At 32.7% G+C, this 14126-nt stretch overlaps 1 protein-coding gene across 1 annotated transcript in view; it reads left to right on the top strand.

Annotated features, from left to right (window-relative positions):
• The window catches only part of Zfy2 (zinc finger protein 2, Y-linked), a 64235-nt gene that overhangs the window by 26575 nt on the left and 23534 nt on the right, over positions 1–14126 (top strand). Inside the window, exon 3 of the mRNA NM_009571.2 lies at positions 10363–10450. Coding sequence (NP_033597.2) covers positions 10390–10450 — 61 coding nt within the window. The 5' untranslated portion in view covers positions 10363–10389. The remainder of the gene's footprint in view (positions 1–10362; positions 10451–14126) is intronic.

Genomic DNA, 14126 nt, shown 5'->3' with positions numbered 1-14126 from the left:
CCACAACTATTGTGTGTGCTTCAATGTGCATCTGGAACATTAGTAAAGTTTCTTTTATGAATGTGGATACCCTTGCATTTGAGGCATAGATATTTAGAACTGACACTTTCTCTTGGTGGATTTTCCCCTTGATGAATTTGAAGTGCCTTTCCCCACCTTGCTTGATAACTTTTTGTTGAAAGTCTATTTTATTGGATATTAAAATGGCAACTTCCACTTTTTTTCTTGGGTCCATTTGCTTGGAAGACTTTTTTTTCTTTTTTTTTTTTTTCCTCCAGCCTTTTACTCTGAGGTAGTGTCTGTATTGGTCATTGGCATGGGTTTCTTATATGCAGCAAAATGCTGGATCCTGATTGCATAACAAGTCTATTAGCTTATGTCTTTGTATTGAAGAATTGAGTCTGTTGATATTGAGAAATATTAAAGTCAGATGAATGTTGGTCTCTGTCAAGTTTGCTGTTGTAGATGGTGTTACCTATATGTGATTCTCTCCTTTTTGTTTTGCTGTGAGATGATTACATTCTTGCTTTTTCTTTGGTGTAGATACCCTTCTTGTGTTGGAGTTTTCCTTCTAGAATCCTCCATAGGACTGGATTGGTAGATAGTTGTTTAAATTTGGTTTTGTCGTAGAATGGCTTTTTTCTCCATCTATGATGGTTGAGAGTTTTGCATAGTATAATAGCTTGGGCTGGCATTTGTGTTCTCTTCTGATCTGTATGGCCTCTGTCCAGCCTCTTCTGGCTTTTATGGTCTCTGGTGAGAAGTCTGGTGTAATTCTGATAGGTCTGTCTTTATATGTTACTTTGCCTTTTCCCCTGACTGCTTTAATCCATAGTGGTCTGATAACATACAAGGTGTTATTTCAATTTCTTGTATCTTTTGAGGCTTGCTTTGAGACCATCTATCTATGGTTTATTTTGGAGCGGGAACTATGTGGTGCTGAGGAGAAGGTATATTCTTTTGTGTTTGGGTGAAATACTCTGTCCATGTCTGTTAAGTCCTTGGATTCATAATGTCTATTAGTTTCATTGTTTCTCTGTTTAGTTTTTGTCTGGGTGACCTGCTGATTAGTGAGAATGTGGTGTTGAAGTCTCCCAGTACTAATGTGTGAGGTTTGATATGTGATTTCAGTTTGGGTGCCCTTATGTTTGGGGGCATAGATATTCAAAATTAAGATATCATCTTGCTAAACTTTTCCTCAGTATGAAGTGTCCTTCCTTGTATGTTTTGATTGGTTTTGGTTGAAAGTCTATTTTATCTGATACTAGATATTAGAATGGCCACTTCAGCTTGCTTCTTGGGTCTGTTTTCTTGGAAAACTGTTTTCTAACCTGTTATTCTGAGGTAATGCCTAACCTTATTGTAGAGCTGTGTTTCTTGTATGCAGCTGAATGATGGATCCTATTTTCACATCCATTCTGTTAGCTTGTGCCTTGTATTTCAGAATTGAGTCATTTGATGTTGAGAGCTATTTAATGAACAGTGATTGTTACGTTCTGTCATTTTGATGTTTGTGGTGTTAGTGTGTGTGTGTGTGTGTGTGTGTGTGTGTGTGTGCGTGTGCGCGTGCGCGTGTGCGTGTGCGTGTGCGTGCGCGTGCGCGTGTGTGCACGCGCACCCGAGCAGTCGAAGATAGGTGGTGGTGGTGGAATAATGGGTATCCCCCTGGGATAGCAGGCTGCTCAGGGCAGCTTGGCTTGCTCCAGAGGACTCAGGGAGCACGGAAGATGTGTAATGGGTAGGGGAAGCTTACTTGTATGTTTTAGGATACACAGGTGTGATGAAAGTAGGAGGAGATGTGGCAGGTGAGTGGAGGTCCAGAAGGCAATAGCAGACTGTTTATAGGGCAGCTTAGCTTGCTTCAGAAGACTCATCAAATCTTTATATTGTTTTCTTTGTTTCTGTTTTGTTAATTTTGCACTCAAGTTTATTCTTTCTTGTGATTGACTGGTTTTGGTTTGTTCTTATAAAACTTTTTAGTTGTGCCATCAGCTATTTATTTGTGTGATGTCTGATTTTTTTTAAGTATTGACACATAATTCCTTATAAAAATTATTTCAACGTATTCCAAAATTCATTGTGCTATTTTCATGAGATCCAGAAATATTTTGTTTCCTTCTAGATTTTTTTCATGACCCATTTATCATTAGGCAACGAATTGTTTAGTCTTCAAGGTTTTGTGAATTTATTAGAAATGTTTTGCTAGCAGTGTTGGCCAGATAGCATACAAAGAATGATTTCAGCCATTCTGAATTGGTGAAAATTTATCCTGAGCCTCAAAATATGATCAAGTTTAGAATAGCTTCTGAGTGATACTGAGTAGAATGTGTATTCTTTAGACTTTGGGTAAAATGGTCTTAGATATTTCTTAATTCAATTTGATTATGATATCAATTGATTTTTATATTTCTTTTTGTTCAGATGACCTGTCTTTCAAGGGATATTGAAATAAAATAACCTTTTCGTAGTAAGTTGATGATGTTAATATTAATATATGCCTTTAATTATAATAATATTTTTTTAGTGTTTCCTTGATTAAATCCCTCTTTATTTCTTCTGATTAATTTTAGTTTGTAGCCTGTTTCATCAAATACTAAGATAGAGAATCTTGCTTCCTTCCTGGTGTTGTCTGATTGGAGTACTCTTGTCCAGTTTTTAAAAATTAATATGATTCCTTTTTTAAAAAACTAAGATGTTTATTCTTGGAGACAATAGTAGATAGATTTTGTTTCTTTACCTATTCTCATTGGAGAATTGAGATTATTCATATTTAAAGTTGCTACTGAAATGCATGTGTTAATTATAGTCATTGTGTTGTTGATTTTGGTGCTGTTTTTGTGTATTTGTTATTTTGTGTTTTAAAAATTATGGCTTCCTGTTTCTTTTGAGAGTTTCTCTTCCAAGCTTTCTTTAGCCCAGGGTAATGCTGCTTGTATTTTCTTTAGGTTTTGTTTGTTTGATAGAATTTTTTTAGGTTGTTTATGCCATGGAAAAATTTTCTTTAGCTTTCAGTCATTGCAGATCATTTAACTATATATGTTAGTCCATTCTGGCTGTCTTTTATGCATCCTTTTTGGCTCTTCTAGCTTTCAAATTTTCCATTGAAAAATCAGATGGTATTCTGATTAGCTTCCCTACAGTTTTTTTTCTTCCTCTTGCAGCTTTCAATACATTTTCTTGCTAAATATACTTAGTGTTTAAATGATAATTTGTGTGCGTATTTTCACATCTGATCTTGATTGACAGTTTGCTTTTTTGTATGCTTGGGTATGTCTCTCCTTTTTTGGAGGAGCTTTTCTTATATTGCTTTGTTGAAGATCTCTGTGCTGTTGAGTTGAGATACATCTCCCTCATCTGTGTCAATTATTTGAAGGTTACATTTTACATGGTGTCTCACATTTCATGTGTTCCCTTTCTGTTTTTTTTTAATTTTTATGTTTCTTCCTTACTCAATATAGATATTTTATCTTTGTAATGTGACATTCTGTTTTCTGTCTGAGTCTATTTTTACGTAGATATTTCATTTTCTAGTAGAGCTAGTAGGTTTTTCAATGTTTTCATGTCATTAAATTCTGTACTTAATTATTAGACTGTCTTCATCATTTCCTTTATTGTTGTTTGTCTTTTCTTTAGCATCATCCAGACATTTGTTTTTTTTAAACCTTTCTCCTCAATTTCATTTAGCTGTTTTCTTATGTCTTCTATAAATTTCTTGATATCTTTGGTGAGGTTTATAAATGTTTTATTTTCAGTTCTGCAGTCTGGTTCATCTAGGTAATTCTTACTATGAATCATGTTTACAGAACTTACAGGATTTGGAGAAAAGTATTGGCTTTAATTTTCATATTGTTTGAATTCTTGCAATGAGAACTGGGCATGTGACTTCCTTTGTTCATTCTGAGTTTGTTATAGACAGAGCCAAATGTGTAGGGATATAATAATGATGACGATATTGAACAGGTTTGAAATGATTTGGGTGTTAAAGTCAAGTGAACAGAGGAGACTGGGCTTCATGTGTGTGGGTAGATCTGTTTGGTTGTGTATAAATGTGGAGAGTCCTGTGGTTAAGTGAATTGTTGTGGAGAATCCTCGCCCAAGACTTGAGCTCCTTACCAGCCATGCAGGGAATGTCAGGTTATGTGATGGACTGGTCAGAGGATGTGTTCCTCAAAATAGACATTGGAGGAGGATATGGGAGGTTTAGATATAGAGTGGGATGGTGGATTAGGTCCAGAAGGAACCTATGGGTGGTTGCAGATAGGGCACATCTTGATAGAATAATAGGGCCTGGCATTAGTGAGTATTGTCAGTCTGGGCTAGAGAAAGGGATGTAGGACCCCATGGAAGCTTAGAGGTTGCCTGCTGCAGATGAATGTGGCAAAATTGCAGGGGCACTGTTATGGAGCCGAACCTATATCTGATAGGTTTCAGAAAAAAAAAATGAGGTTGTGGTAATCACCAGACTAGACACTAAATGATGGAGTGGAAAGTCCTTGTATCAAGTGGGATATTAGAGTAGCACATAAGGAACTGTAGCTCTTTGTTTTTTTTTTTTTAGGTGAAAGCATATACCTTGAAATATAGCCACAAGATGAAAACTCTTCATTTTTTTTTTAGACTTTAGAAATAAAACACCCAGTACTTAGAAATAAATCTAAATAAATTCCTAGAGAATTCTAAAAAATCTTATCATAAAACCATGAGAGGTCATATCTAAAAGAATAGTAAATAATAAATTGAATAATAGACATTGTGAAAAGATCACATCCCTAGTAAGAAATAGAGGTTACATTAACCTCCGTATGTGTTCTTCCAAAAATTGTAAATATATCAGACATAAGTAAATATACCAATAGGTTTCAAAATAGATAAGTTTTATTTCAAATATATACAAACCATTTAAATGTTGCAGACCAGATTAGTTATATTCCTTTTTTAGTAAGATTGTTGACAATTAAAAAGGGAATATCATAGCAAACAAATCAGTGTTTTTAAGTTTTTTTGGGCAGAATATGGTGTTCCACAGGTTTGATTTTAGCACTTGGGAGGTAAAGGCAGGCATATTTTTGTGAATTTGAGCCACTTTTAATCTCCTACCAAGTTCCAGGCCAACCAGACAAACATACTATGACCTTGTGTTTCTAAGAAAAAACAAACAAACAAACAAACAAACAAAAAATCAACATTGTTCTTTGGTTCTACAATCATGAGTCTAGGTTTTAGCAGCTGAGCCATCTCTCCAATCCTGGCTGTACAATAATTTTACTTAATTATTTTAATTAACTGTTTGCTTAACTATTTTTGTGGTATTTCTCTTATATATTAACATCTAACTTGTAGTAGTAGAGATGGATCCATGAATCTTATGCATATACTAGTCAGATATTTTCAACTAAGCTACATTAAGTGACCTTATTTTTTCCCCTTATACTTTTTCAGAGAAATTAAGCAGTATTTTTATCTTATTTTTAGATTATCTGAATAATGTTATAATCTGTACTAAGTTATAATATGTTCCTGACATTATTCTGTCCTGTAAGTATAACTTCTAGTAGTCTACATTTCTAGTTCCTGTTTTCTGTTGAAATAGCAAATAAAGTAACTAATAAAATGCATTCCTGCTTTCGCTTTTAAAAATAACATAGCAATAATTTCACACACTAGCATGTGTATTAGCATGTATGCAAATAAAGTACAATTATTGCTGACTTAAGTTTAAATTTTCAGATAGTTGGTCTTTTTCCTGAATAAAATCTTGTAGTAGTAATTGGTATCTTTCTGAAGTTCATCTTTCTGTGTTTTTATTACATGAATAAGTATTAAGCTATCTGGGCACTTACTAATGAATAAATATTAATCTGAAACTTCATTTATCTAGTTCCATCAATAGGTTGCTAATGATACATGTCTTGGTTACAGATACCCGCAGAACCTTCATGTAGTTATAGACACAGTAATGACAAATATGTATGCCAAACTTCTCTTTACAGTCATCAGCTACCAAGTCTGTGCCAAAGTAGAGTGGGAAGGAAGTACACTATCTTGTTGGAATAATAATATACTTAGAATAAAAAGTTAAGAAATGCTGAAATTTCTGAACAGTAGATTCCTTCCTATGATTTTGAAGGACTAATCTGCCTATAAAGTGTAAAGATATCTTTTTTATACCGTTCATAGGATCCTTAATTACTTGAGGATGTCATTGAAAAGGATAATTTTGAGAGATGATCTCTCTAGAGAAATGGAAAGCAAATGGTACTGATGATAATAAAACAAAAGAGAAATTGTAAAGAAGGACTTAATACAATTTGCCAACTCAAGTAGTAGAGATGGAGGAAAAGCTAGCTTTTATTCAAGTGAAATCTTTAGCATTCTATTGGCGATATTAGGACTTTGCGATCATGTTCATGTAGTTGGCTAGTTGTTGTTGTTGTTGTTGTTGTTGTTGTTGTTGTTGTTGTTGTTGTTGTTAATGGAAATAGGATCTCCTTGAGTAATTGAGTTTGGCCTTGAAGTTGCTATGTACCCATATTTTTTTCAGCAACTATATCTCTCTTCTGCCCCATTCTAAGTGTTGGTATTACAGGAGTATACCAACATTCCCTACTCTACTTTTAAGTCCCTTAAAGAACTCAGTGACACTTGTTACATTAGTTATCTGAAATTAATAATATTTTTATTTAAGTAAGTTGAGCAAACTGAGAAGATAAATTTGGTTTTTTGTTGTATGAGTAACATCTTAAAAGACAAAGTAAAGGAAATACCAGTAATTTGGAGTTTTCTTGTTGTTGAAAAAATATATTTAAAGATTTCATATAATTTTTCTATATGTGTACATGTGTATCTTGCAGTCCAAATCATCATACAGGTGCTTCTGAGCCTCCTAATAAGTGGCTCACTTTCAAGAGCAGTACATGTTCTTACTAACTGAGCCATTCTTCTAGCTGCAACAAATCTTAATATTATAATCCAGAACTTTTTATTTGAAGGAATTGGATAGCAAAAACCATATTTTTTTCTGAAAAATGAATAAAATCAATATTTTAAAACCCCTTTCTTATATAAATTACAGTTAATTTTGTTCTGTTAATTTTGTTGTATTTTCTTGAGGACCATTTGTGTTGATGCCATGTTAAGAAATGAAAAAAGAGCTTTGTTCAAATAGTTGTGACCAAGAGTAACCCCAAATTTGAATTCTCTTATTTCTCTGTGTTTTTCTCTTCTGTCTATAAATTGTGGTTTGTAACCTCATCTGTAATCTGTTGTGTATATGTGTGACCCTTTGGTCTATTTATTGAACAGCACAGAAGGCATGGTGTGGGAAAAGGATGGGTATACTTTTTACAGAAATCTTTACAGAGTCTTTCAAGAGAAGTTATTGATTGAGACTAATGCACATTTTAAAACAGATATTATTAACCCATATCCATGGCCCTTCCAGCATTTATGGGAAATTTGTTTTGTTTTAAAATTGATTACAGCCGTTTGGCTGTCTCCAACAAATGACTACCACAAACACATATATTAAAATGAGTAATGGGCATTGAAGAGTGATAGTTTAAAATTAATGCTATGCATTTACCTAATTAGAAAAGTTGGTTGAATGGGAAATCCAAGGCAGGTTAAACATCTACTGAGTATACAATAAACTAGCAGGTTGATTATATAGGTTTGTTTGTTTGTAACTAAGACACAGTTAGTTGCTGTGGAAACATAGAAGAAAGAAAAATTTTATTAGCAGTTTTTATTGTTTGTGTAGAGGAGGAAAAACATGTTGAGGGATGGGAACTAATGTCATATGATAACGCAGATGTTTTATTAGAAAAAGAATTGTGAATTTAGAGAGACTGTATATTTCAATTTTTAAAAGATTTATGTTATTTTTAATTATCTGTTATTGAAGAGCATTTGCACATAAGTGCATATTTCTGCAGAAGCCAGAGGTGGAATCAGATCCCTTAGAAATAAAATTAGTAGGCAGTTTGCATACTAGGAACTTAAGTCATGTCCTTTGCAAAAGCAGTATGTGTTCTTATTACTGATCCTTTTTCAATTCACCTTATTTATTTTGACATTTATTTGTATGAAAATGTTCACACATACCCATGTGTTGCATATAAGTTTGTGCACGCCTTCTTAAATATGCATGTGAAGGTCAAAGGGTAACATACAGGAGTCAGCTCCCTTTTTATCATGTAGGTCTTGGGATCAAATTTGAGTCTTCATACTTGGAATAACAGTAAGTGTCTTATACCCTGAACAATCTTATTAGTCCCTCTCCTTTTCTTTTATTGCCACTCCTTGATACCTGCATTTTTTTTCTTTTATCTTCTTTTCTGTTTCTCTGAAGAGTAGAAGGCAACAAAATACAGTTCTTGGAACTATGAGTCGGAGGGTGAATTAACTTATTCAGGGTACTATTATACATTTTAAATGAAAAATTGTCATTCTTTAAATTTTGTTTTAGAAAATTCTCTCATTTTTACATGTATTTTACATTATACTATATATGGAATTGACAAGTTCCATGGTAGAAATAATTATCATGGAGAATAGTATAAAATCCCCTCCCCCAAATAAGTACAAAGTATTTTAGATAAGATCTTATGAGAAAGTACAAGGGATAGTCATGAGGCACTATAAAGGAGAGGATAGTTCAAGTCTCTTAGGTTTTTAGAGAACAGAATGAATGAGAAAAAGTAGGTGAATAAATCTGAGTCTCCATAGTTTGATTTTTTTTTCAGACTTTGTGCTACAGTCTCTAGAAATATTAAATATCTGTCTCTAAAACTAGATGGTAGTGGTGTATGTCTTTAATCCCAGCACTCAGGAGGCAGAGGCAGATAGAACTCTGTGAGTTCAAGGCCAGCCTTATCTACAGAGCAACTTCCAAGACAGTCAGGGCTCTGCAGAGAGACCCTGTCTTAAAAGGAAAAACAAAATCTGGTTCTAGGTAAGTTAGGCAAAGAACATTTTATGTGTAACAAAAGTGTAATAACAGTGTTTGATATCTCTAAAAATTAGTCCTAGTTTTAAAAACAAGGTCTTCTGGAAGGATTGGTAGTTCAGACACAAAGATTATTGTGCTTTCAGTTTTAAACAGAAACATACATTTGAACTGTGATGCAGTTTATTTGGTAAAGTGCTTGCCTAGCAGCCATAAGGCCCTGGGAGTAATGACTTATGCCTGAAAATTCCTGTACCACAGAATTCAATACCAGAGGATGAGAAAATCAAAGTAATTGGTCACTATGTAACTAATAGGATGATAGCCTTAGATTTATAAAACACTATCCCATAAAACCAAACAACAACAACAAAGACCTGACTCTAATATATTATTGAAGGTTTTTATAAGATGCTCATTCTATAAATTCCCTTGATACCAACCATGGCAACCTGAGTTCAGTTCCTGGCACTAACATGACAGAAATTGAGAACCACCTTTTACAAGTTGTCCTCTAACCTGAACATTAATACTTTGGTACTTATGCTTATGTAAGACATATAGAAATAAAACAATTTAAGCTTAATATTGGGTACATATAAAAAAGTTAATGTATTTGCATAAAAATAAAGACATCTACTTTATATTAAAACAAAATATTAAAAAATGTGTTTAATTTTTGATTAGGTAAACTGGCTATTTCTCATACAAGTCTAAAGCAAATTAAGAAATTTACTTGAAACATTAAAGTGACTCTTATGTTAATAGGTGTTAATAGGACTTTCTTGTCTTTCTGTTTCAGACATGAATTTATATTTATTATACCTGGTATCAGTTCATTTTTTGTCCAGCTAATTAAAGCAAAACCATAGTCTCTTACAAACTTTTTGTGTAATTAGAAGGTCAACTAGGATGGATCATTTGTGTACACATACCTTAATTATTTAGGAATTTTGAATTTTACCATTTTATAATGTGAAATTTATAATTGAATTTATAATTTAGCAAGATAAAATAAAAAATATTGTAAATTTATTGTTGTAGTAACATCCTTCCAAAGTTTCCTGGGAATATACAAAGTGGGTTTAAGACTGAGATGCTATAAGTAGACAAGAGGAACTTCCCTCTGTCTAGATGTTTGTATAACTTATTCTGGAAAATGTAATATTAGTTTCTGTGTAAAATTTAAAGTTTACTTAGTTTTGAAGTGAAAAAAAATCTCAGAACTTACTTCCTGGAATGTTGAAAGAACAAAACCATAAAGAATAATTTATCTTCACTTTTAATTATAGTGTTTCCTATCTATTCCTTCTTATTGAAATTGATAGGTTATGGGAAATGAGTGCCTCAGAGATGCAAATATGATGACATTTTAATATTTAATATAAATTAGTATTTGTTGTTCCCTGGTTTAGGAGCTGACTTAGTAAGAACTAAAGGCCATGGATGAAGATGAAATTGAATTGACCCCAGAAGAAGAAAAGTCGTTATTTGATGGAATAGGTATAATATTTCTTGATTATTCTCATTCTTACCTACTAGATTTAGAGTTATTTCAACAAAATGTGTTGTCAGATTTCATATCATTTCATACAAACTTACCTTAGTGTCTGGCCAAATTTTATTGCTAATTCTATCAGTTACACTGATATCAGTATCCAAGTCTTACTGCTGATTTTAGTTATTCTGTTTTTTCATTAATTTTCTTTACTTACTATGGGTATGCCATGGCATGTGTGGTAGAGCGAAAAGAAGAAGCAGGATTGTCTGCTTCTACCAAGTGGGTCTCAAGGATCCCAGGTAATCAAGCTTGGTATCTGATGCTTTTCTCTGCTAGTCAATCTAACTGGTTCAGTTTCATTTACTCTGATATGTCCAAGTTATACAACTCAATCCTACTAGTTCTGATTTTGGGTGCTTTATTTTGTTGCAGTGATAAATTTCTACAATTTGCTATCCTACAAAGGAAATTTATTGTAGAATTCTGAGTTGAAAATACAACTTTCAGTTGTAGTTGGCAAATAACTTAATGGTAGTTTAAGACATTTTAAACAATATATCAACATTCTTCCCAAGAAACTTGAGAGATGAAGAACTACGAAGAACAGACATTGATCATTTATAGTAGTTGATTATGAAACAAGTCCTATTTCTTTCCAATTTAACATCCAGCTGGTTGTTTCTAGAGGAAGCCCTCATTCCGTTACTTGCTTTGGAAAGGAAGTGGACCTTATCTCATGATTACAATTCTAAGAACTGATCTGATTAGATTGGATCAAATAAGTAATTCAAAATTCTTTTTTAGGTCTGTATCTTAATTACATTAACCAAGCTTCTTTTTTCATTTTATATTCTATATATAATAAATGTAAAGAAGGAAAATCCATATGTATATGTTATATACAGATGTTTATAAATAAATACATACTATATAAATATATATAAACATATTATGTATATTAACACACACACATACATATAGTGTTAATATAGACACTTTGGAAAAACCATTTAGTAGCCTCTCTTTATTCCATTCTGTTGGTGAGACTCTTTACCCAGCTCTTAATTTGACCACTAAATTTATTCTTAAATATTTCTGGTTGATTTTTATTTTTCCTCTTTATTGAGTTACTCTGTCATATCTTACCATCATCTTCTGTATTTCACTCAGCTAGTTGTATTTTCAATGAGGAGTGTCTTTGTTGCATATTCTAATCTTTTGAATTGACTATCTTGAGATTTTAGATAACTAAAATTAATCTATAACTGTAGAATTGGTAATTCTAGAACAGTTAGATTGCTTGGGTTTTTGTTTTTTTTATTTGTTTTTTATATGACTTTTTTTTTCAGTTGAAGTAATTGCATTGTGGATATGGGGAATAGATATTGATTGCAGAGTTGAAGTACGTAATTCAGAAAACTTTCCCTTAGACCAAGAGCTCAAATGTGTGCTGTATTATCCTGAATTAGAATATTAATCACAAAAACACCAGTGGCTGCTAGATGTTACTTACCATTTTGCAATGTTATAGTAGACAATTATCTATAGTTATCCCTTTGATTTTAATAACTCTTGGAGAGAAAATAATAAAAGACAGCTTGGAGCACTTCGATTTTAGTTAATGAATTAGGGATGGGAAAGAATGTAGGACAGGGATAAACATTAATCAACTTTAAAAAAATCAAGTTAGGTATTAAGTAGGTTCAAGAGGAGAGTTGAGATGCTATTAAGGTATATTCATTTTAGAGACTATTAATACTACTAAAGGTTGTAATTAAAGAGTATAATTAAAAGGAGTAATAAAAGAGAAACAAGTGGAAGTGAACTGTGAAATGTATAGTACAAGATAGCTGAAGGTAGGAGTATATGAAGAATCATACACAGAAATCTTAAAACTTAATTAAGCCATATATAAACAAAAGCAAAACTTTTATGAGACACATGTGCATAGTAGAGATTGAGTAATAGTAAAAGAGAAATAAAAAGAATGTTTAGAGAATGAATTTCCTGAATTCATCTGCCCTGAATTGAAATAAGGAAGTTCTCAGCTCTCTCTGGCACTAGCAGACTACATATTATAATGGGGTTGAGAAAAGCCAGTTCTCGCCTCCAGGCTTTGCAGCCTCTTTGTTCTCTGGAATTCTGTGACATAACAAGGGAAGATTTGTAAATTCTTTCTTGGTAGTTCTTTGGACTTCTGCAGGTTACTCTTCTGGTCCTAAGAATCTATGTGATTAGCAACCTTTCCTTTGCAATTTTATTACTCACTGCCCCCCATATAGCTTTCATTTAGCTTCATGGTCTGAGTTCAATTTAAGAGGGACTGTAACTAGAGCCAGCTTTCCTTACAGAGCTTCCCTAACTTAGCAAATTTATCTAGAAGGCTTGACAATCTTATCTTCACCATTTACAGTGAAGTCTAAGCTGAACAGTTTTAACATTCTCTCCATATCTTTGAGACTTAATACTTTCATTGTCCTTTTTAGCCCATACTAACTCCATTTTTGTCATAGTTTCTCAACAATTTTGTGTCATTTATTACATGTTATTTATTATGTATAATCCAGGAGGCTTATCTACAAAGCTTTTTCAAATCTGTTTCAGTTTTTTATTTCTACTAATGTAGTTGAAAGATAGTGTTCTTAATTTTCTCATAAATACCATGGTTTATTGAGGTATCTCCATATAACATTAGCTTCATTAAAGAGACTGACTGAGCTTTTTATGTTTTTGAAGTTTCAGGAGAAATTCTTTATAATCACATTCTGGTTTTGCTCAAAACAAATCATCTTAGATGAATGTGATAGGACATCTGCCTTCTTCCTCTATATCACTGTATGGTGTATGGAAACCAAAGTTGACACTGGATGTCATTCCTCAGGAACCATCCACCTTAATTTTTTTTTTAGAGTTTCTTACTGAGCCTGAGGCCCACTTTTTAGCTAAATTAATTAGCTATTGAGCCAAGAGATCCTCCTTCCTGTATCTTTCTAGCAGTAGATGGTCTACTACACACAGGCACGATCTACCATACACAGTATCTTATTTTATTCTTATTAAACTATCTTAATATATAATAAAATAAATTATGATGATGGTTTCCCCTTCCTCATATTTTTCCCATCTCTCTAACTTCATGATTTCTTTCTCCCTCTTTGGAGAACAGATAGGCAAACAAAACCACTAAACAAACCAGACTTTTAAAGAAATCAAAAAGAAGAAACATACATACACACTCAGAGACACACATACACAAAACTTATTAAAGCACAAAATTGGAAATCATGATGTATGAGCAAAAATCCAGTAAGATAAAATAAATACCCAAAGTAATATGAAACAAAAAAGTTTACAGATATACCACTAACAGCATTTTACATAGGAGCTAGAGATCAAACTAAGGTCTTAATGTTTACAACAAGTACTTACTGAGTGAGTTATTTCCATAGCCTATTCTTTCATGTAGTATCAAATTAATATCTTTATGATTTTTGCATTATCTTTTTAAAATTAGCTGTGGAAAGTTTGTACTTTGAGGTTCATCTTGTGAGACGGAACATACCCATCATATCTAGGCTAATCAGCTTAAATTCATAATATTGAAATTACATTGAAAAATTTCTTGCAGGATAAGCCATAACTTCTCACAATCACAAGCTGTAGTAATTTTTATATTGT

This window comes from Mus musculus, chromosome Y, assembly GCF_000001635.26.
Source record: "Mus musculus strain C57BL/6J chromosome Y, GRCm38.p6 C57BL/6J".
Classification (NCBI taxonomy): domain Eukaryota; kingdom Metazoa; phylum Chordata; class Mammalia; order Rodentia; family Muridae; genus Mus; species Mus musculus.
The sequence above is the reverse complement of the archived record's forward strand: the minus strand, read 5'-3'. Positions and strand labels throughout refer to the sequence as shown.